The sequence below is a fragment of the Cnephaeus nilssonii genome, assembly GCF_951640355.1.
Source record: "Cnephaeus nilssonii genome assembly, chromosome: 6".
Taxonomy (NCBI): Eukaryota; Metazoa; Chordata; class Mammalia; order Chiroptera; family Vespertilionidae; genus Cnephaeus; species Cnephaeus nilssonii.
The window spans coordinates 85,985,856-86,010,829 of NC_137077.1; the positions used below are offsets into that span (position 1 = coordinate 85,985,856).

General features: G+C 38.3%; 1 protein-coding gene across 1 annotated transcript; it reads left to right on the forward strand.

Moving 5' to 3' along the window:
- The first annotated feature begins 4,242 nt into the window (after positions 1-4,242).
- Positions 4,243-24,861, forward strand: MRPL42 (mitochondrial ribosomal protein L42). Its single transcript, XM_079774242.1, has 6 exons — positions 4,243-4,322; positions 6,164-6,324; positions 9,233-9,296; positions 12,544-12,628; positions 16,339-16,502; positions 24,413-24,861. The coding sequence occupies exons 2-6, from the start codon at positions 6,255-6,257 to the stop codon at positions 24,456-24,458; spliced, it is 429 nt and encodes a 142-aa protein (XP_079630368.1). The 5' UTR covers positions 4,243-4,322; positions 6,164-6,254; the 3' UTR covers positions 24,459-24,861.
- The last annotated feature ends 113 nt before the right edge of the window (positions 24,862-24,974 follow it).

Here is a 24,974-nt window from a genome sequence, read left to right on the forward strand (position 1 = left end):
GGCCCTTGCACTGAAGGGTCCCAGATTCAATTCCAGTCAAGGGCACATGGCTCGGTTGCAGGCTCAATCCCCAGCCCTGGTTGGGGTACATGCGGGAGGCAACCAATTGATGTGTCTCTCTCACATCGATGTTTCTCTCCCTCCCTTTCACTCTCTCTAAAAATCAATGAAAAAATATCCTCGGGTGAGGATTAACAAAAATAATAATAAAGAAATCCTGATGATGTGTAAGAGACTGATGGTTTGAAACTGATAATATTTAGGCTATTCATAGGAAAAATGTTCATGATACATTAAGTGGGGGGAAAATATATATATATATTTCTATAAAAAGAAAGTCTATGTGTATATGTATATGTGTATTTATTTATATATGTATATATATATGTGTATATGTATATGTGTATTTATTTATATATGTATATGTATATAATAGAAATAAAGATAATGTGTTTGCGTGAAAGAGCAGTAGATTGAAGGAGAACCAGGCTGTCTGGTTCATGTCTCACCTCTGACAGTTACTGACCATAGGACTTTAGAATAGTACACATAATGTGTCCAATAAATGTTAATTAGTATCATAATCCACATATATAAAAGCCTAAGCAATCATCCCACCGTCCAACCAGTAGCTATGATGCACACTGACCACCAGGGGGCAGACGCTCAACGCAGGAGCTGCCAAGCTGCGGTGACTTGGCAGCTGTGGTTCTCGGGTGATGCACCTGGAACTAGAGAGCAGGGAGCCCCATTCCAGGGTGAGTCACCTGAGAACTGCCCTCTGGCAATCCAGGACCCCTTGGGGGATGTTGGAGAGCTGGTTTCATCCCAATCCCTGCAGGCCAGGCCAAGGGACCCCACCAGTGCACAAATCCGTGTACTGGGCCTCTACTATAGATATAAGAGATAAAAATGAAAAGTTACACACCAAAATGTTAATAGATATTATCTCTGGGGTTTTGTTTTTAAAATCTGTATGAATTTGGATTATTTTTAACTTGGATTTTTTAAATCTACATTTTCTATTTGGAAATGAGCATGGCACAGTCTAACACAGTGGTTAAACTCATGGGTGCTGGTATCAGAAGTTCTTGGATTCAAATCATATTTCTACCACTTGTATTTGACATGGCTTTGAACAACTCCCCTTCTGTTACTTCATTTGTCTAATGACAGTCACAGTAATTATACCCATCTCCTAGGGCCAACAGTAGGAATAGAAAAAAAACAATACATGTATAGTGTTTGAATGTCTGGCACATAGTAAATGCTCAAAATTGTAGCCAATTTTATGTAATAAAAAATGTTTTTAGAAAGATTATCCCTAATGGTTTGGCAGTTAGATTGCTCTGAAGTCTTTGATCTCTGCTTTATATAAAGAGTGACTTTATTCTGTGAAGTTAGAAAAGAAAAAAGCTGACCCCCTTTCAACTGAAGCCATTTGAAGCCAACTCCAAACCTCTACGATTTTATCTGTTTTGTCATTTCATTAGCATGAATTACAACGGCTTTTATGTAGGCTAATGTAAGTTATTTATTGGTATTTCAAGTTTGTATTTTTGGAAATAATAGTTTTAAACTTGTTGGCACTGGATGCTAAAGTTATGAAATACTTCGTGACATGACATGCCTCTCTTAACTACTCTCTCACCTTTTTCTTTTTTTCTACACTCTCTACCTATATGCACTCAACGTTCCCATGGCTTTAAATCTATATCTAGCCAAACCTCTATTTTCTAGACACATTTTTTCCCCATCAGCTACCTCATTTTATTACCTCATTTTATATCTTTAATCTCTACTTGGATATTTCAGAGGCATCTCAAACTCAACAACTTCCAAGTGTAGTCATTAATTTCCATCCTCATCAGACCCCCAAATCTGCTCCTCTTTCACTCTTCCCTATCACATGAACCATACCACCTTCAAGCTAGTCAGCAAAGCATCACCTGAAGTGTCTTTCCTCTCTCTCAGCTTCCACATCCAATTAATCCACCAGCAAGTTTAGTTATCATTTCCATTTTCAAAATATATCTGGACTCTCTTCCCTTCTCTCTCTCTCTCTCTCTTTTTTTTTATTGTCTAAAGTTTTACATATGTCTCCTTTTTCCCCAATTGACCCCCCCCCCCCAGCCATTCCCACCCCGGGCAAGCCCCCACCGCCCTAGTGTCTGTGTCCATTGGTTATGCTAATATGCACGCATACAAGTCCTTTAGTTGCTCTCTAACCCCCCTCCCCTACCATTTGTCTCTAGATCGATCTATTCTTGTTCATCAATCTCTTCCCCTCGCTTCATCTCCACTGGTGCTACCCTACATCATGTTATCACCTTCATCTCTTAATTTGACTGCAGGATAGCAATAGTCTCATTAGACTTGCTTGCAGTCTTGCCACTCCTCACAATGCAGCCAGAGTAATCTTTTCAAATCATAAATCATATGTCCCTTCTTTTGTGTTAAACCCATCCAGTGACTCCCTACTGCATTTAGAATAATCTACACATAAGGCCTATGTCCCAATTACATGATGTCATCACCAAGGCCTATAAAGCCCAACATGACATGGTTCTTACTTACTTCACCTCCTGCCACTCTCCTCCACACTGTACTCCAGCAGATGGTAAGTTATTTCCACCCCCTTTAGACTTTTACGTTGTTCCCTCAGCCTAAAGCTAGCTCTAATCTCTTTTCCATGCATGTGATTGCTTTCTTTTCTGGTCTCAGTTTCATAAACCTTTCTGATGCGTCTCCCTGTTGGTCAGTGGTCCCTATTCTGTCACAGCCAACAAGACATGTCCTCCGGTGCCTTTAATCCATCCCCCTTCTGCTTTGCACAATGAATGTTTCACAAATCCAGTTGATTGTTCATTCAATTCTGTTTTTCCTTTCTGTCTCTTCCTACAGCATAGTCCAGAAAGGCATTATGGAGTGATTTTGAAGGATGGACAAGATTAAAAAGACAGAGATGGGTCCTCATTGTGGGCTTCCACAGAAGCAAAGATTAGCAGCAGAAGGAGCCTGTATTCTGTGGGAAATGAGAGAAACCACAACAGCCCACATTTATTTTTCTTTACTGTCAATTTACATTCACTTATTTTTAATACTAATCACTCAGGATGGTCATTAACATTTTGAGGGATTTATTGACCCCCTTGAATACATCATAAAAGCTATGAATCCTTTTCAGAAAAATGTACACAAATACAAAATTTGCAAATCATGAGGGAAAGGAATTTCCAGGTTACACTGTTGCTTTAGCAGTCAACCTGCTATTTTCGATGCCTGCTGTGTTCTTTGTTTCATTCATTCAACAAATACTGGAGGCCTTCAATGAGGCCAGGCACAGTTCTAGATGTTGGGTTTGCATACAATATAGAGCAAGCTAGATACCTGTCCCTGCCTTTACGGAGCTTGCATTCCAGCATGAAACAGACATTAAATGAGGAGACAAATAATATGATGTTATATAACGGTAAATGTTATGAAGAAAACTAAAGGAAGGCAAGAGTATATGGGTGAGTGAGGCTATTTTAATGGTGTGGTCTTCTCTGAGATGATATTTGAGCAATATGGATAAAGTAAGGCAGTGGCCATAAGAGCTGAAAGAAGAGCACTGATGGCAATGCGAACAGAAAGTGCAAAGGCCCAGGGCCCTTTTCTCCATGCAAGATAAAAGGCAAAATCCGGGATTCTGCACATTTTCTTCCTCCCATAATGAATAGCTAGCACAGTTCTCAGAACACAGTGCTGGGTTCTCGGATTGGAGGCCCTCCTCACTTCCCCATTTTAAATCCTTAGGGGTGGGGTTGGACGTGAAGTTTAAAATGGGGAAGTGAGGAAGGCCTCCAATCCGAGAATCACCCATCGGCTCCCTCCTGCAGGCTCCACACTGGGGATCAAACCAGAAAACCGCATCCTCCCCTTCCCCCTCCTCCGCAATGTGCCCTGACTGGGAATCGAACCATGACTCCTGATTCACAGGTCCATGCTCAACCACTGAACACACCGGCGGGACTCCAATTATTAACATAAACTTAAAAAAGAATACCGCCTGTTACTTTCTAAGGATGTGTGCGTGGGGCAGTGATCTTGTGTTTTTTGTTTGTTTGTTTGTTTTTTTGAGTGATGTGAGTCAAGTTGCTAGCAACTAAATGGAGCATGTTAGGTGGCTCCCAGTACGCCCCCCTCCACCCCTCAGGGAGCTCTTTCCCGCGAGACTACATTTCCCAGAATGCCCGGCCGGCCGGGAAGGCACGTGGAGCGGTGTGTCCTAGGACCCGGCTGGAGGCAAGATGGCGGGCTCGCGGTGAGCAGACGTCAAGGTAACCGGTGCCTTTTCCTCCTCCGGTCCGGGAGTCCCTGAAAGCTAGGTTGGGCAGGCCCGGAGGGTTTGTCCGCGGTGGTCGCGGCCTCCTGCCTGTCGTTCGCGGCTGGATAAAGCCTCTGGCGTCACCAGTCTCGGTCCGCCCTGCCGAAGGGCCGGCGTGTGGCCGGCGTGTGGCCGCGCATTTCCTATGGGTGCTGGCGACGCGCCTGTGCCCAGCGCTCGGGGACTCCTCCAGGTCCAAGGCTTTGGGATCTGCTCCGGGATGTTGGTCCCCGTGAGCTGCCTCTGGGCCTCGGGCGGAGGAGACCCCCCCGTCCATGTTTTGTTTCTGGGTTTGTGCTCAGAAGACGGGTTTGCGTACCACTCTGGCCACCTACGAAGCAGAGGTATAGTGGGCAGAATCGTTTGACCTCTTTGAACCTCTGAATGTTATGAAATGAAGATGCCTACTTCTCTGACTTGTGGAAGAGCACATCCTGTGTAGGAAAGGGGGTTGTAAACGGTAAAAAGCACGCTGTGAACTCCAGGATAGCAGTGCTCATGTACCGACAGGGTGAGGAGTCAGCCTGCGTGGTGTACTCCAGCAAACATAACTGCGTGCTAATTCCATTTTGTCTGGACGGGGGAAGGGAAGAAAGCCATCAGGGCCAATTAAGAACAAGGGATGTAGCAATGCTTATATTTTTTTATTCACAGTCGCCATGCAGGTTGTGGTTTTCCCCATTTACCATGGAAGAAACTGAGGGTCATTTAGTTAATAACTTGCCCAGTGTTTCCCAGTTGGCCACTGACTCTTGGAAGTTAGTCATTTAAACTTTGTACTTAGTTTCTTTCTTTCTTTTTTTTTTTTAAATATATTTTATTGATTTTTTACAGAGAGGAAGGGAGAGGGACAGAGAGTTAGAAACATCGATGTGAGAGAAAAACCCATTAGCTGCCTCTTGCACACCCCCTACTGGGGCTGTGCCTGCAACCAAGGTACATGCCCTTGACCGGAATCGAACCTGGGACCTTTCAGTCGGAAGGCCAATGCTCTATTCACTGAGCCAAACCAGTTTCGGCTGTACTTAGTTTCTTAATGAATAATGAATCAAAATAAAGATACCTCTCATGATTAATAGAGAGAGAAGTGAAATGGTAATGAAGGTGCCTTGGAAAATTAAAAACTGTAAACATACAGGGTGGAGCAAAGGTAGGTTTACAGTTCATATGGAAAATAATACAATAATTAATAAATAATAATACAAGAATAAACTGTTTCATGTACTCACAACTGTTGACCTATTTTTGCCCCACCCTGTATATAAGATGGTGAAATTATCCTTGGCACTTCAGGGTGTTAATATGTATTCGTCTAAATCAGTATTTTAAAAAAAAATCAGTGATAGGCCAAGGATAGGCCTTGTTTAATATTTCTTTTAGTCGGAAACTGAATACTACTCTCAGAGCTGTAATATCTATGTATGGTACCTGAGACGTTGTACACAGACATTAGCATTATGAAAGAGGATGCTCTGTGTAGCATGTGTGAGTGCCTGTTTCTAAGGGTAATCCCACATTTACTGACACTCATTAAGTGAAAAGAACTATACTAGGTGCTGAGAAATTTGCATTTAAGAGAAATTGTCAAGGACATAGTTCTGGGGTTTCTGATCATGTGTTTTGATAATGTTGCTCTTATATAACATGGAAATGGAAAGTTGTTTAAAAGTTTTGCTTTAGGTGATTGTGGTTCTAGTTAGTGATTTCTATCTTGTCTTTGTAATGGTCAATATATTGTGTCATTTTAATTTACCATAGGTATCAGTGATTGATTGATTTATTTTTTTCTCTCAGGGATGAAAATAGGTATGCCTAGAAGCAAATTTTAAAAGCATTTTTTCTTCAAATCTTTTTCTATACCACCTGATAAGCATCTTGATTCACCATGGCCGTATCAGCAGTGAAATGGGCGATATCAAACAGAACTATTTTGAAACATTTATTTCCAATCCAAAGTAAGTGAATTTTTAATGTGTAAAAAGAGTTTTAAACTTTTTCAAATATAGAAACTTGTATTCATTCTAGAAAGTTTAAAGCATTTACTTATTGTATGTCTTAGCAGGAGGACTAAGTGGACTCTGTCCATCGTAGGGGGTGTGCAGGAGGCAGCTACTGGCACTCGATGTTTCTCTCTCACATTGATGTTTCTTTCTCCCTCTCTCTTAAAATCAATAAAAATATATATTTTAAAGTATGTCATAGAATAGTATCTATTGTATGATCCCATTTGTACATATAAAAGATATTCTACCACATATATGTGTGTGTATATATGTACAAATGCAGAGTAAAACGTATGGACCAAATGGGTTATCTGTGTAGACCACAAGTGGGATTTTAACTGAGGGCAATTGAAAGATTGATAAAGAGAAACAAACTTTCTCTGATTTGAGTCATATTTACTATATTTTCACATATTATTTTTTTATATATTTTTTAGTAGTAGTAAACATCCTATCTAATAAAAGAGTAATATGTAAATTAACCACCACTCTGCTACACCCCAGCCACGCCCACCAGCCAATCAGGAGTAATATGCAAATAAACCCAACCAAGATGGCTACAGCCACAGAGAGCAGGAGGGAGGCTTGGGTTTCCCCGGCAATGGAGGAAGCCAAGCTTTCCGCACACCCTGGCCGGCCTAGGCCTCCACTCAAGGCTACAAAGTTTCAATGATAGAAGATACATAAATCCAAAGAGAAATGGCGGCAGCCACGGAGCTGGAAAGAGCAGGAGGCTAGGGTTGCCCCCGGCAATGGAGGAAGCCAAGCTTTCCACACACCTTGGCCGGCCCAGGCCTCTGCTTAAGGCTACAAAGTTTCAATTATAGAAGATACGTAAGTTCCAACAGAAATGGCTGCCACCGCAGAGCAAGCAGAAGGCTTGGCTCCGCTCCAGGCTACAAAGTTTCAATTGTAGAAGATAAATAAACCCCAGATACCAGGGCCTCCGCTTGGGTCACCAGGGGGCGTATGCATTTCTGCCTCATTTGCATCTCTTTGTTTATGTTTCCTGTTTACTCTCATTTGCAATAGAATGTTTATTGGGTTAAGGGGGAAAGAGTTTGAAGAGTAGGATTAAAAGTATAACTAAAAGTATAATGAACTAAGTAAAAGGAGAAGATTGCTAAGAGACTTTTGATGTAAAAAATCAGAGTCAAAACAAAATAATAGTCAGCCCTTGATTGCCTGGGAACATTTTTGTTGAGAATTGTGAGTGATATCCCTGCTGCTTAGCCTCCCCTTTGCCCTGACAGAAACCCAGCCCCAAGACTGATGGAAAATCAGACCTAATCAGTTTTTACCTAATCCATGTCCTGAAACAGCAGTTAGTCCTCACTCAGGTTAATCTGCCCTAGGATAAGTGAAATTTGTCTATATGTACTTTACCCACTAGATTGTAAATTTGTGCACTGTCTAATTTATTTTGGTTTCCTCAGTGCTTCTCATTCATGGTAGGTGATAAATAATGTTGAACTGATCTGAATGGATTGGAGTTGTCAAAATATCAACTTAACTAAAAATTAATGTAAGTTATCCCAGAAAATTGTTCCATTATCACTTAGTCATCCTGGTACTCAGTGACTACCCGACTTCTTGCATCCTGAAGCCCCTTATTCTGCATAATTTCTATTACTATTATTGGAGTATAGAATTACTATTATTGCTATTTTATACCAAAAGGAAGAATATTAAGATTAGAGGCAAAGCAAAACCATGATTAAGTTCAATGAGCAAAAATAAAAGGGCCTCCCTATATTTCAGAAGGAACTTCTTAAACCTTCCAAAATATACAGTCAGCATGAGATGAGAAACATTTTACACTTTTTTAGCATATTACGTCGTTTGATCTTTACAACTTTGAAGATGAAGGAACTTGAGTTCTCTGGCCTTCAGAAATGTACCCAGGGTTGTATACGTGGTAAATGAGAATTGTGATCAAAACCTAGGTCTCCCCATCTTACTTTGCCCAATACACTTCCTGCTGTACCGCCTTTCCTGTAGTAACTTAAAATATTGAACATTTGTAGATTAAGTGGGGTTATCACCTTTTATTTTTTTTAATTTTTTAAAATATATTTTATTGATTTTTTACAGAGAGGAAGGGAGAGGGATAGAGAGTCAGAAACATCGATGAGAGAGAAACATCAATCAGCTGCCTCCTGCACACCTCCCACTGGGGATGTCCCGCAACCAAGGTACATGCCCTTGACCGGAATCGAACCTGGGGCCTTTCAGTCCACAGACCTACACTCTATCCACTGAGCCAAACTGGTTTCGGCTGAAAAGGCATTCTTGTACCTGTACAGTTTTGTTTTGTTTTTTAATCCTCACCTGAGGATATGTTTTTATTGATTTTTTTTTTTTTTTAGAGAGAGGGAGGGAGGGAGGGAGGGAATGACTAAGGGAGGGAAGGAAAGAGAGAGAGAAACATCAATAGGTTGCTTCCCAAACGCTCCCTGACCAGGGATAAAATCTGCAAGCGAGGTATGTGCCCTGACTGGAATCGAACCCACAGCCTTTTGGTGTACAGTAAGACTCTAACTAAGCCACTTGGCCAGGGCTATACAGTTGTGTTTTGTAACTTTTCTGTGTTCCCTTCTCTTTCCAAATACTTAATCCATCCTAACAGGGTTTATCATTTTTATTGGAAATTGTTTGTTCACTTGTCTGTCTCTCACCAGACTTGCACCCTTTCTGAGGGCAGGGACTGGATCTTACTTGTTGAATCCAAGGCCCTTAATACATCCCTATTTCATAGTAAACAGTAACTATTGTTTGAATGAATGAAGCTAGCTTTACATCTATATGAAAACATATCCTCAAATTAACAAATCCATTTTATTTTTTGGGGTTTTTGCAGATGGAGCTTTATACTGTGTTTGTCATAAATCCACATACTCTTCTCTTCCAGACGACTATAATTGGTATGTATTAAAATTCAGTTGAAAAAATAACAGTCTGTTAGCTGTATCTGAATTGATTTAATTTTATTTCTTATTTGGGGTTTTTCTGCTTTTTTTATTCTTTCTTTAATTTTTTTTTTTTAAATGATTTCAGTGATCATGTTTACCCAGTCTATGGGCTTATAACTATTTTAAATAAAAATCATTATCATTGTATTTCAGTAAATACTTTATTTTAAGACAGACATGCTGTTAGAAATGCTATCTTTTCTCCCTGAAGCATGCTTTAGAAGTTTCTTGGAAAACTTAGTTTTTATAGTTTAGTCTTAGGGTGTATATCTATTAGCTTATGCAGTTATTTACCTTATCTTTTGTTTGACATTGAATCATTGTAAATCACAAATATTTAATTCAACCACAGTTTATTCTAGTCACTATGCTAAGAACTGGGAATAACATGAATAAGATGTTGTCTTTTTTTCTCTACAGCAGAGTCTGATGTGCAGAAACCAATGTATTTTCTTAAGCTACATTTTTTATTGCAAATTTTAGTAAAAATATATTTCCTTCCCTGTTGACACTTTTGGTTTTTAAAAAAATGTTTTGTGTTTTTTTTCAGTTTTAAATAAATTGTTATTGATTTTAGAGAAGAAGGGAGAAGGAGAGAGAAATAGAAACATCAATGAGAGAGGATCATTGATTGGTTGCCTCCTGCATGCCCCCCACTGGGGATTGAGCCTGCAACCTGGGCATGTGCCCTTGACCAGAATTGAACCCAGGACCCTGATGCTCTATCCACTGAGCCAAACCAGCTAGGGCAGAAATATATGTTTTTATTGATTTTAGAGAGAGAAGGGAGAGAGAGTGAAACATCGATGAGAGAGAAACATTGATTGGCTGCCTCCTGCATGGCCCCCACTGGGAATTGAGCCCGCAATCTGGGCTTGTGCCCTGACTGGGAATTGAACCTCCTGAACATCAACCTTCTGGTTCATAGGTCGATGCTCAACCACTGAGCCACACCCACAGAGTGACACTATGTAGTTTTAATTGTATATTTAGTAAGTATCTAAGATAGTGATGAAATTAGGGTCTAATTTGAGCCTGAAAAGAATGAATCTTATAGGTGCATTATGTAAAACTGCATCCTTCATTAAAATCATTTGATAGACTAAATGTTCATTGTATTAAATCTTAAATGTTCATGGTATTTAATCTTAATATCATGGTGAAACAACCTTATCCTGTGTTAGCTAAAATACACTTTATAGTTTAATTGCTGGTCTCGCTCAAATCTGGTTGGTGTTGAAATTCTAGTAACTTAAATTTATAGATATCTAGAAAACACATATGTTGAATAAAAGCTGAATGCTGTGCTCCTTAGAATGTCTGTAGATCTAAGTACAATATTACTTGCCAGAGTTTTTGAAAAAGAAACTTGGTAAGTTGGTACCTGAAAGAATGAGTTCCAGTCAGAGCATTCTTGGAAATGTTTAGAGGAATACTGCCAAAATGTGTTCTTCTGAGGAAATGAATGGAGAGAAGGGATAATATTCAATAGTTCCCAAATTTGTTTGACCTATAGAATTCTTTTATTGGAAGCTTCTTACAGTTGTACTGTTCTGCCAAAGGCACTTGAAATGCTGATCTAGACAGATGTTTCTTTATAAATAGAAATTCAAGTGATCCTTTACCTGGAAGATTATGTACTTTGCTGATCTTCAGCTTTAATAATTCAACCAAGTAATGTCCTCTGACAACTTTTTGAAGTTGTTAGATAAAAAAAAGAAGTTCTAATAATAGTGACAAACATGAAGGTCTCTTCCAAAAATCTGGATAGTCTAAAAAACAAATAATTTGAAGAATAACTTAGATGTAATAGTGGGTGAGGCCTTAGAGGTTTGTTGTGGTAGTAAACTGACATGTTTTGTGGGGTGGTTTGAGTTGTTCTCTATTATATGGTACTAGAGGCCCGGTGCACGAAAATTCGTGCACTTGGGGGTGTCCCTCAGCCCGGCCTGCCCCCTCTCAGTCTGGGAGCCCTCAGGGATGTCCTAAGCCACAGTCTGGCCTCCCTCTATGGGAGGCAACCGGGCTGATCAGGGGAAGGCGTCGATCCCATCACCACGCTGCTGCTGCCACTGCCAGCCGTGGTGGCTGCGAGGCCTGAGCGCCAGGCCTTGCAGCTGCCAGGGCTCACTGCTGCCTGAGCCCACAGCTGCCGTGAGCCCCGGGCCTCGCAGCCGCTGTGGCTTTGTCCAGAGACGTCCGCCCTAATTAACATATTACCCTTTTATTAGTATAGATCATATCAGTTTGCCAGTCCAGTAAAGTGGCATCTATTCTTAGGGATTCATGAGTAATTAACTGTTGGTGCCCCTCGTTAGGGCGCCATAATTGTTGGTGCCCTTCATTTGGGCGTCATAATGCCGGGGTTCTTGTCCCAGCCTTACAAAGGGTTCAGCATTCTGGAGAAAGGGGCTGCGCGTAGATTATTAAGAAGGAGTCCAAGGACGAAAGATAGTTTTGAAAGGCATTGGGGGGTCAGAGTAGCTTCAGCTAAAGGGAGCTGAAGACTCCTTGTCTCAGGACCCCGTGCTTTTATTATAACACAATTTGTCCCAAGGCAAGGTGAAATATACACTTCAAAGGGTGAGGTACCAAAGGGTATTATACAGAAGCATTATCAGTTTGGGGAATAGCCTAGGGCTGTTCAGGTGTTTGGCCAACAGGAGGCAATAAAATGCCCTGAGCTGTCTGGCAGCAAACTATTATCCTATTCAGGTTTGGGGGAAGTGCCATTTAGCCATTTCCAACAGGTAAACTACATATGATTCAACCCTGTTGAGCTCCCCAAGTTTCACCAACCTTTTGGTAAAACTCTGGTAATTATTACATGCTGGAATTTGTTCTCGGCAATTAACCCATTGTACTCCATAAGCATCTGTAGACGCAAGCCATGGACCTTCCCCACACACCACGTGCGTCTATTAAAAAGAAAATATTTTTCCTAAGTGACAGTCCTAACCAACTTTAAAATAATTTTTCGTAAGAATTTTCAGCTAAAAATATTCAAGAACACCTGAATTGTGAGTAATTTATTTTTATAATATTCATTGCAAATTGATTTTTTAAATTCAAAATATTGTGGCATGTGGGGATGGTTTCTGTTTTGGATGCATGGCAGTTAACTGGTTAATTTTAGCTTTAAGAGTATCATTCTGCCTTGAATACAGTGTAACTCTGTTTCTGAAATATTCTTTTTTAGCAAAGTAGAACTTGCTTTGACATCTGATAGCAGGACGATAGTTTGCTACCATCCTTCTGTGGATATTCCATATGAACACACCAAGGTATGTATGAAAAAAAAATCATATAATTTTTAATTTGCTGTTAGAAGTATTCACACTTCCTTGTGGTATCTGAAGAGAAGGATTTCCATGGGGAGGCATGGATATTTTTGTTTGTTTGTTTCTCAACTAATAAATTGTAGATTGGACTGTACAAATAGAAACATTCTTGAAAACATTTTACTGTTAGAATAAAGTATGTTCTTTCTGAATGCAGATTAACAAATCTCATGATGATAGTATATAACATTAAATAAAAATCCTCAAACAAACTAAATAAATAATAAAATGAAATAAAATCCTCAAACATGACTTAAAATTTAGACTTGACTTACTTACCTCTTTTCTCCAAGAAGTAGGGCTGCAACTCCAGTGGGTCCTTTGATTCTCTAGACCCTGGAAAGCATATTGTATACAAAGTTCCTAGTCATATGTAGAAACACCAACTAAGACTGGCTTTAAGAAAGTTAAAATGATTTGTATCTTTGCTTTTCTGGTCATTTATATTTGAATCTAAAGCATGTTGATTATCTTCCATAGATCCACGTAGAAAGATCCTTCTTTTTCTGCTTCTGCCTGGTATATGTATTATTAAAAATACTAATATTCTAGCCTGGCCAGTATGGTTCAGTGGTTGAGCATTGACCTATGAACCAGGAGGTCACAGTTCAATTCCCAGTCAGGGCACATTCTCGGGTTGCAGGCTCAATCCCCCAGTACGGGGTGTTCAGGAGGCAGCCAATCAATGATTCTTTCTCATCATTGATGTTTCTGTCTCTCTCTCCCTCTCCCTTCCTCTCTCTGAAATCAATATATATATATTTAAAAAAACTAATATTCTAAAAATGTTTTCCAAATTTAGTATTTCTCATTTAGGAAAATAAAGATATTCCACCAGAGGCAAAAAAAATAATGATTGGAAAAATAAAGTAAAAATATAAGTACTAGGCAATTCTTTTTTTTTTTTTAAATATATTTTATTGATTTTTTACAGAGAGGAAGAGAGAAGGATAGAGAGTTAGAAACATAGATGAGAGAGAAACATCGATCAGCTGCCTCTTGCACACCCCCTACTGGGGATGTGCCCACAATCAAGGTACATGCCCTTGACCGGAATCGAACCTGGTACCCTTGAGTCCGCAGGCCGACGCTCTATCCACTGAGCCAAACCGGTTTCGGCTAGGCAATTCTTTTTGGTGGTTGATTTAATGGAAATTTTTGAACATCACATTTTTAAAATTCATAAGAAATTAAGAAAATTCAGGATGACAGTTACAAATGTTTTATGAAGTTGATATTCAGTTTTATCTTAGTTTTTCCTTTTTACTGAAACATTCATGTACCCTTTCTTTGAAGTTGATCAAGGAGATCAAGTACTGCCTAATAATCAATTCTGAGTCTGCCAGAGGCTTTTGGTACAGACTTCGAAGAATCCAGTAATTCCTATGTCTTTTATCTGTATGCCTGGAAAACAGAAATCTCTTTTTAATCATATAAAGCAGAGAGAATTTGTGATGTATTAGGATTGGGTCTGCTTGGGAATAGGACCATAGACCATGAATATTTACTAACACTTGAAAATCACTTAACTTTTTGATAATATTTAAAACATTTGATCTTTAACAATACATTTAATAAAAGAGAGGAAACTGTAGGTTCCACTCCCATATTTGCTGATACCTCTCAGGATCTGATAGTAACTTGCAAAGACACTTACTAATATTTTACTTTACAAACAAGAGACGATAAAGTGTCTTAAGGAGCACTTTTTCTTTTTTTTTTTAAAAGTAGGTTTTTATTGATTTAAAATTCTTTAAAATAAATTTATATCACTTTATTTTTTCTGTTTGAGGATATAAAATAAATGTTAATAGCCACCTACCATTATTGAACTCTTAGGTAATGAGAGACAGCTAAGCATACTCTATATTATTATTTCACTTAATCCTCATCAAGTCTTTATTAGGTAGCTATTACTTCTTTGATTTTTCAGAAAGGGAAATGAAGAGCTTAAATAACTTGCTCAAAGTCACAGAGCTAATAAGTGATAGAATCAGAGGCTGAAACCCAAGTTCTTAACCTCTTCATTATACTTCCTCCTTATTCCCTCCCACATTACATTGAGCGGTTCCTCATTTCTACTTCTGTCAAATTGTTACTTCTAAATCTAACTTTGAAGGCCTTTTATAATTTGGTTTCTTAAGATCCATTTTTTGTTTTGTTTTTAAATCATTAAACCTTTACTATTGTATTTGTTTTTTAAATGTTTTTATTGATTTGAGAGAGAGAGAGGAAGGGAGAGGGACAGACAAAAACATTGATGAGAGAGAAACATCAGTTGGCTGTCCCCTGCATGCCCCTAACTGAGGTGGAGCCCAAAACCCAGGCATGTGCCTTGACCGGGAATAGAACCTGCAATTTTTTGGTGTAGAGGACGACAGACGACAACCAACTAACTGAGCCACACCAGCCAGGGCGAGATCTTTTTTTAAATTACCTCTTTATCATGTGTTCTTACCTACATTTCTTTACTCATAAGGTTTGGTTATCCCTTGTAGAATACATTCTACCCTCTGACAAGTCTCCCATTCTACTTCTCACTGATATCTTTGTTACTTTGCATTTCTGATACACTTGTGCCACCTTCATGGATTTATATATTGCCTTTTAAAGAGGTCTTATTGTTTCATGTACATAAGCTAAGTAAATGTAAGTGTATGCTAAAACATACTCAAATTACCATAAAGCATTATTTTTTGTCATTTCAGTCATGTAAACACATTGAAGTTTTTCCTGCTTCCATTATATATAAGAAATTTTTTTTTTTACAATTTTTTTTTTTACACAATTTTCTTTTTATTTATAAGGAAATCAAGTATATACTCACCTTGTCCAGGCTGTCTATCCCCACCTAAGAAATGTAATCTTTACTAAATCAATCTTCAAACCCACCCCTTTCCCATGCTTTTTACTGGCATTTACTTAAAAAAAAAATTTTTTTTTATTATTGATTTTTTTAGAGAGAGGAAGGGAGGGGTATAGAGAGACAGAAACATTGATGAGAGAGAATCATTGATCAGCTACCTCCTGTACACCCCTACTGGGGATCAAGCCCGCAACCCCGGGCATGTGCCCTAACTAGGAATTGAACCAGCGACCTCTTGGTTCATGGGTTGATGCTCAACCACTGAGCCACTTTAGCCAGGCTCTTTTTTTTAATTGAATTTATAGGGGTGACATTGGTTAATAAAATTATATAGGTTTCAGGTGTACAATTGTATCTACATCATCTGTATTTTGTGTTCACCACCCAAGGCAAGTCTCCAGAAATGTCCTTTTCAATGAAAGATTTTTCATTGTATTTTACTTAAATTTTATTCAAGGTAGAGACTGTAAACTTTGAATTAAAAATAATAATAGGCACAATTTACAGTTTTAAGAAATAGAAATTAATGTAATAGATCTTTTTTATTGAGGGGAAAACAGAACTTTATTATTGGAAAAGAAACCCAAAACTTGATGTGAGAAGAAAACTATTTCTTATTCTTTAGTGAATAATTCAACTAAGTGAAGCTCTGTTCTAGTAACTTACCTACCCACCTTGAAGTACTGTAATGAATTCTTGAGAATAATAATTGTTTTATCATAAACTCTATTAAATGCTGGCTAACATTCCTATATTTCGATGCTGTTTATTACTGATTATTTTTTAGCCTATCCCTCGGCCAAATCCTGTGGATAATTATGAAGAAACACAGGATCAAATACTGAAAACCAGATTAGAAGAAAAAGATGAACACTTAGAGCAAGGACCCATGATAGAACAACTTAGCAAAATGTTCTTTACTACTAAGCACCGTTGGTATCCTCATGGACAGTAAGTTCTGTTTTCTTTTCTTCAACTTGCACTAACACACTGAAAGAACACGTAACTTACCTTGCATTAACAAACTTTTGCATGGGGAAATTAACACACAGTATGATTACCTACTATATATTTAAAAATGCAACCAATTTCTGAGTATTAGTTTTGTATCCTGCTACTTTACTGAATTTATTTATTAGTTCTAGTAGTTTTTTTGGTGGAATCTTTAGGGTTCTCTATATACAGTATCTTGTCATCTGCAAATGACAGTTTTACTTCTTCCTTTCTAGGTTGGATGCCTTTTATTTCTTTTTCTTGTCTCAATGCTATGGCTAGTACTCCCCGTACTATGTTGAATAAAACTTGTAAAGTTGGACATCCTTGTCTTGTTCCTGACTTTGCTCTAAATTTTTTCTTGTCTCAGGAATGCATCTTCTGTTGTGATTTTTCATAAGGCCTCTAACAAACAATATTTTTAGTACAATGTGTGGGTGCTAAGTTATGGTGTGATGGAATATTATCTTACCTAATTATCTTCACACCATCTTAAAGTTGTTCAATTTCTTTTGAAATAGTAGTTTATTTACAGTAGTCTTTGTGATGGCCCACTGGTAAATGTCCCAGTGATTCTTGGAAGTTTTATTCCCAGAGTTCAGCTATCAAGTTATGTGGGTTCAAGCCTAGCTGATGAGCTGCTGCTGTCCAGGTCGGGGGTCTCTGCCACAGAGAGGGGCCTTGGAGAGCTCTCTTTATTGCCTCAATTCTGTAGACATCCTTGCCCTTTTGAAGGAAGGAGGCTGGGACCTGAAACTGGGCTCTTGCTTCCACAACTGAACCAGCCCAGGACCTGGCTGGTGAAAGCCCATAGGTCCTAGAAACTAAGTCCTTAGGTTTTTGGCTGGTGGTAAAAAGAGCACATGTGTTATTTTGCATTTTCAGGAAAGTTATATTAATGTTTTCTTTTTTTTTTTAAATTATATTTTATTGATTTTTTACAGAGAGGAAGGGAGAGGGATAGAGAGTTAGAAACATCGATGAGAGAGAAACATCAACCAGCTGCCTCCTGCACACCCCCCACCGGGGATGTGCCCACAACCAAAGTACATGCTCTATGACCGGAATCGAACCTGGGACCTTTCAGTCCGCAGGCCAACGCTCTACCCACTGAGCCAAACCGGTTTCGGCTATTAATGTTTTCTTAAGTTGCATCAAATGAGCATGTAAGCGATGTCCCTGTGAAAAGAGGTTTAAAACCTTTCAGGTGCCCACCCCTGACTCTTCAGTTTTCTCTGCCCATTCATTAACTACTGTCCTTTGTATGCCAGTGTCTCTAAGATATCTCTAGGGGAAAGATGGGTAAGAGACAACTTTGTTGATACCATTCTTTCTTATGGTGCCTCCTTCCAAACCAGTTAGGTTATTTGCCCAGACTACCTCTCATGGCTTGTTTTCCATTGGCCTGGCCTCCGCCGGGCAAATCAGAGTTGGGATTGGAGGCCCCCTACCTCAACTTTTAGCTCTACTTTGTTATATATGTTGGGTCTCCTGTTAAAAAGAGATTCTTTTATTAAACCTTTAAAGTAAAAAAAACCCAAAACAACAAGAAAATTTATGTGGGTTCATCTAATTTCCATTTGATCTAGGAAGGTCACAAAGGTGTTCCTCATTATCTGATTCTTAATCAAGGTCAGCAAAAGACTTATGATCCCAACGTGTTGCCCCACCTCATTCAGTCATAAAATACCTGCATCTAATTATTGGCCTCACCCAAGGTGGGTGGGTGAGAGTGGAGGTAGTATGATTGTACAGAATTGATGCTGAAATAGTGGCCATTAAACATTGGTGATTAGGTTATGTGAAGTAAAAACTGCGAAATCTGTGAATTGGATTTTGCTTTTTCCTGATTCTAGTGATTTATTTTAGGATGGCAAATCAGAGTCTTAGATTTGGGCTTTATACTGAGACTGAGAGCTAGAACTGTTTGAATTCTTAGTGTGGGAAATGACTAATGAAGAAATCCAGGACAGTGGGTTTGGGTTTAAATTGAACTTTTAGTTTCCTACCCTCTGCCTTTGCCTGAATTACTTTTTTTTATTCAGTTCTGCAAAGATTGATTTGAAAAATAACATATACATTCATGAGGCTCCTGCTGTTTCCTGTTTGATGATATCATAGATAATGAAAACAAATTAAACTGGCTTAGCTATTACATTATATTTACTTGAAGTCATGGAACTTTGAATATGAACATATTCTTTGAAAGGTACCACTTATGTACTAGTAAATCCATTTGAAATCCATTTGTTTTGTTTGCTTGCAGTAATTTGCTTTTTAAAAAAATATATATTTTATTGATTTTAGAGAGGAAGGGAGAGGGAAAGAGAGATATAAGCATCAATGATGAGAGAGAATCATTGATTGGCTGCCTCCTGCACGCCCCCTACTGGGGATCGAGCTCGCAACCCGGGCATGTGCCCTTGGCCGGAATCAAACCTGGGACCCCTCAGTCCACAGGCTGACGCTCTATCCATTGAGCCAAACCAGCTAGGGCAGTAATTTGCTTTTGATAACCACTCTAAATAGTTTTTGAGGACATGATTCTGAGCTGCTTTGCTCTCACAGCTACCTCTGAGGTATCTCTTGTTGGCCTTTAGTATTGCCAGTATCTGTGTATAAGTTCTTTTCTTGAGTCTTCTTCAGTTGGCATGAAAGAAATCAAAAGCGATGGAGCATTCTTACAGTATAAGTATTTCCAGAATACATCATTTTAGCAGTGTTAACAGTTCCTTCAGGTTGTATTTGAGCATCTGTTATTTTTCTCATTAATTCAACCTTAACAACTTTGTTGAAACTATTACATTTCTAAAGTTCATATATTACCTTAGTTTTTCTTCCTGTTTCCCTGATTCCTTTTCATCTTCTCTATCTCTAAATTTTTGAGTGCCCTAGGATCAGTTCTTGGATCTCTCCTCATTTCTGTCTGATTCTTATCCAGATTCATAGCTTTTAAGTACCATCAGAATGCTAATGGATTCCAAATCTCTCTGGTCACCTCTCCCCTGATCTACAGACCTGTTTATCAGCCTCCTATTGGTATACCTAACTTATTGTGTCTCTAACTGTACTTCTGCTGGTCCGCCACAAACCAGCTGCTTCTGCAGCCTTCCCTATCTATGTTAACACCATATCCATTCTTCTAACTGCTTGGCCAGAAACTTTTGTGCCACTCTTGGCTGTTCTCTGTCTCACACTCCACATCTTGTTTATCAGCAAATCCTGTTAGCTTTGTCTCCAAAATGTATCCCATTTGACCATTTATCACCTCTTCCTCTGCCACCATCTTGGTCCATACCACCATCTCTTGCCTGGCTTATTATAGTGCTTCCTAATTGGTTTCCTGTTTCTGCTTTCGCTTCCCTGTAGTGTATTCTTAGTACATAGCCAGAGTAACCCTGTTAAAACTTCTGTTCTTATAATTTTTCTCTTGAAAACCCTGCAACTGCTTCCCATCTCATTCAGAGAAAAGCTATAGGCCTTAACTAGTACCTACCAAAACCTCCATGATCTGACCCCATTACCTTTCTACCTTCATTTCTTACTGATCCCTTGTTTACTCTGTTGCAGCCATATGGCCTCTTTACATGCCCTTCCTTTCACCTCAGAGCCATTATACTTGCTGTTCACTCTGTGTAAAAAGCTCTTCCTGCTATTATCAGCAAAGCTAGCTCGCTTCCTTCCGGTTTTTACACACTATAGCCTTCCCTGGCCAACTTATTTATTTATTTTTTTCCTGTTTTCTGCATTGGAATGTACTCTTCATGATGGTGGGGGGTTTGTCTTGTTTTGTACACTACAGAATCCTTAGCACCTAGAAATAGTACCTCACACATAATAGATACTTATATTTAAAAATGAATGAACAGATGAATGAGTGAATGATTCTGATTCTTTTCTTTAAATTTATTGGGGTAACATTGGTTAATAACTTAAAGTTTATGTGTACAACTTTATAATACATCTGTATATTCCATTGTGTGCTCATAAATACATAAGTAGTAAGTGAACATAGCTCCACTAAATGTAAAGTGGAAAGAAAGTGGAAGAAGGCTATATGGAAGATAAGACGGATCTGGAAAGTAATTCTAAATTTCTGAAGTGTAGAGCAATCCTATAAATGTACAAATAGCAATACTGTTTTATTTAAATAACTAGTTTAATATTTTCCATGGAGGAAACAAATATTAGCTGGTATCATTAGTAGGAAACGGATTTGAGAATTAGCTGCAGTGTGAACCAGGAGGTAAAGTTTTACTCTGGATTAAAAATTGTGGACAAATCTTCCAGATATCACTGAGTCATTATGTAATTTAAGAAGGGTAATGATGTACCTGTTAATTTGTCAGGAGCACTCTCAGCTTAACTCTTTTGTTATTAATAGGGTGGGTTTTATTCTCTATGATAAATTATAAAGATACTCTAAAATTAATGTACTTATTTCTGGTTAGTGATTGTAGCACATATTGAAAATCCATGCATGATAAGACATCCATAAATGCTATTGGACTATTTGACATTTATTGAGCATATTTTAGAACTTGACTTTGTTAGGTTTAGGGCTATCAGGATCTCAGGCATTTTGAAGTCACTCTTGAATAGTGAAAATAGTTGAGCAATGTAAAGCTAGATCGCATTTAATATATTTAGGACCACAGACTTTATTGAGAATTCGATGAAACATATGAATCCATTTCCCAGAAAAATGCATATTCTAAATTTTATAAATAATTTCACAAAGTTTATGACTTCCAAAACCCCTGCTGCATTGAGCGAATACCTTTTGGGGATACTATTGCACTAGTAATGTGCCAATATAAGTACATGTAGAAATGGTTACATAAATGATTTGCTATACGTATTTTTCTAATTTAATTTTTTTCTATTATAGTTGACATTCATTATTATATTAGATCCAGGTGTATAGCATAGTGGTTTGACATTTATATAACTTAACAAATGATCCCTCCTAATAAGTGTTGTAGTACCTACCTGGCAACATGTATAATTATTGCAGTATTATTGACTGAAATAGTGGCCCGGTGCACAAAATTCGTGCACCGGTGTGTGTGTGTGGGGTGTCCCTCAGCCCGGCCTGCACCCTCTCCTATCTGGGACCCCTCAAAGGATGTCCTACTGCCGGTTTACAGGGCTCGGGCCTAAACTGGCAGTCGGACATCCCTCTCACAATCTGGGACTGCTGGCTCCTAACTGCTCACCTGCCTGCCTGCCTGCCTTATTGCCCCTAACCACTCTGCCTGCCAGCCTGCTCGCCCCCAACTGCCCCCCACCGCCGGCCTGCTCACCCACAAATGCCCCCTCCACTAGCCTGATCACCCCCAACTGCCCCTCGTGCCAGCATGCTCGCCCCAACTGCCCTCCCTGCTGGCCTGCTTGCTCCCACCTGCCCTCCCCACTGGCCTGCTCGCCCCCAACTGCCCCCCTGCTGGCCTGCTCACCCCAAACTGCCCCCCCCTCGCTGTCCTGATCACCCCCAACTGACCCCCACTGATGGCCTGCTCACCCCCTACTGCCCTCCCCCACTAGCCTGATCATCCCCAATGGCCTGCCTCCCCCAGCATGATCACCTACAACTGCCTTCCCATCCAGGCCTGATCACCCACAACTGCCGTCCCCTCTTGACCTCTAACCACCTCTACCTCGGCCCTGCCACCATGGCTTTGTCCAGAAGAACGTTTGGAAGGTCTCCCAGTCTAATTAGCATATTACCCTTTTATTAGTATAGATTCCCTATGCTATACTTTACATCCCTCTTACTATTTTGTAACTGCCAATTTGTACTTCTTAATCCCTTCACCTTTTTCACCCAGCTTCTCAACCTTCCTCCCATTCATTCTCTGTGAGTGTATTTCTGTTTTGTTTGTTTGTTTATTTTGTTTTTTTAAATTCCACATACATATAAGTGAAATTGTGTGATATTTGTCTTTCTCTGGTTGACTTATTTCACTGAGCATAATACCTTCTAGGTTCATCCATGTTGTCACAGAGAAGGTATATGTACTATTCTGTAACTTAATGTTCCATGTTAGTATATATAGATGTACTCCTTTTCAAATTAATTTCTAAATTTCACAAATTTTTAATTTTTAAAAATATTTTATTGACTTTTAGAGAGGGAGAAACATCAATGTGAAAGTGCAACATTGATCGATGGGCAGCCACCTGCACGCCCCCTACTGGGGATCAAGCCCACAACCCATGTATGTGTCCTGCTCAGGAATCAAATTGGCAGCCTTTCAGTACACAGACAATCCCCACCTACTGTACCACACTGGCCAAGGCTGTGTTTCACAAATTGTTAAAAAAGTCAACATCAGAAAAAATGTATAGGAAAGTTGCTTATATGAAACCTTAAAATAAGCAAAAAATGCTTTTGATATCTTTTTTGTTGTTAATCCTCACCCAAGGATATTTTTCCCATTGATTTCTAGAGAGAGTGGAAGGGAGGGAGGAGAGAGAGAGAGAGAGAGAGAGAGGGAGAGAGGGAGAGAAGGATGGAGAGAGAGAGAAACAGATTTGAAAGAGACACATGAGTCACATCCGGGCTGGGGATTGAACCTGCAACCCAGGTACATGGCCTTGACTGGTAATCGAATCTGTGACCCTTTGTTCTGCAGACTGACACTGTAGCCACTGAGTAAAGCAGGCCAGGGCTGCTTTTGATATCTTAATCATCACAACTAAAGAGCATAGGATACATGTATCATCATTTATAGTATAGAAATCCTTACATTGTATTTTTTTCATATTAGATTTAAAAAGTTAAAAAAATAATTTAACTCAGATCAACTTGCCAAAATCTGGCTTTAGGGGAATTTTTTTGAAGACAACTTATCACCAAAACCGCATGTACTTTGCAGGAATTTTCTTAACTCAATAAAAAAAATAAGGTAATGCAGAGAAACAAAAAGAAAAATTCTTCATGGTGAAATTACTCAAAGATGATCACTGCTAACTATGCATTTTATTTTACGTACTTTGTATCTTTACATAAATTGTGTTAGTTTGCTTTATTTGGTTTTATTTATACTATAATTTAAATTTGCATCCTGTATCTCCCCCTGCCCCATTAAAATTTTAACTATTTTTCTATATTGCTTTAGGATAGATTTCCAGAAGAGGAATTATTAGATCAAAAGTTATGACTGTTTAAAATTTTTAAAAAAATACATATTGCTAATACTGCTTTTCAAAAATATTGTACCAGCTAATACTTTAACCAGTCAGGTCTAATAGTGCTTATTTCACCACTCCTGTGCTTAGATTGGGCAGTATGAATTTAAAAATATTTGTAATTGCAAAAAAAAGTTTCCTCGCTGTTTTAATTTTCATTTCTTTCATATTTTATGGTATTGCACATTTTTCCATAAATGTATTACTGTTTCCTAGCATATATTAAAACATACTTTTGCAGCTTGAGTCCTCCATTTAGAAGAAAAAAATCTCTTTTCAAATAAAATTTTAATAGAGCATGTTGATATTGTACTTTCAAAAAATCTCTTTTCAAATAAAATTTTAATAGAGCATGTTGATATTGTACTTATCTTTATTATAAAGATAATTTTTAGTTAATTATTAGTTTTTAACAATCATCCAGGTTACCATATTGAAGTTATCGTCAAGATCTGAATGAAGATTTTCCAAAATGTTTAATTAATAGAAAATAATTTCACTCTGGGGAAATGTGGCTTATTAAGAACTATCTGAGATATATCTAACACCATATGTATATAGTTTGATTTCATTGAGTACTAATAAATAGATGGCAAAATAATAATAGAAATTTGATATTTCTGTCAGAAACACTTATTGAAATAAATTATCTTAAATATTTTTTTCTTTTCAAGGTATCATACCCGTCGTAGGAAATTGAATCCTCCAAAAGACAGATGATATTGAGGTTTTCAGTAAAATGCTGTCCTGTTCTCATTTGCCATTTGAGAAAATGCAATCAGATATATTCACTACTATGTTATATAGTAAAATAATAATAAAATGTCTTTTCATCTATTAGAATGTGTATTTCTTTACATTAATTCTGGATTTGACATTCTTATTTAGAGAAACCTATTTTATTTTCCTTTGAGATATCAGTCTTCTATTTATTTTTATGTGACTAGTATGATGAAATATTCTATATTATCAGCCACATATTGTTACTAGTGTAATATTAAAAATGTGCATGGTTTCCTTCTGAAGATTTTAAAATTGCCTTTAAAATGAAACTCAGAAAGTCTACTCAGAAAACATTTTATAATGTTTGGGAGCGAGGAGGTTGGCATCTAGGATATAATTAAAATAGTTACATGTTATTTTATTTATTTATTTTTTAAATACACAACCCTCAGGCTTTTGCAATGTTTTTTTTTGTTTTTAAAAATATATTTTATTGTTTTTTTTTACAGAGAG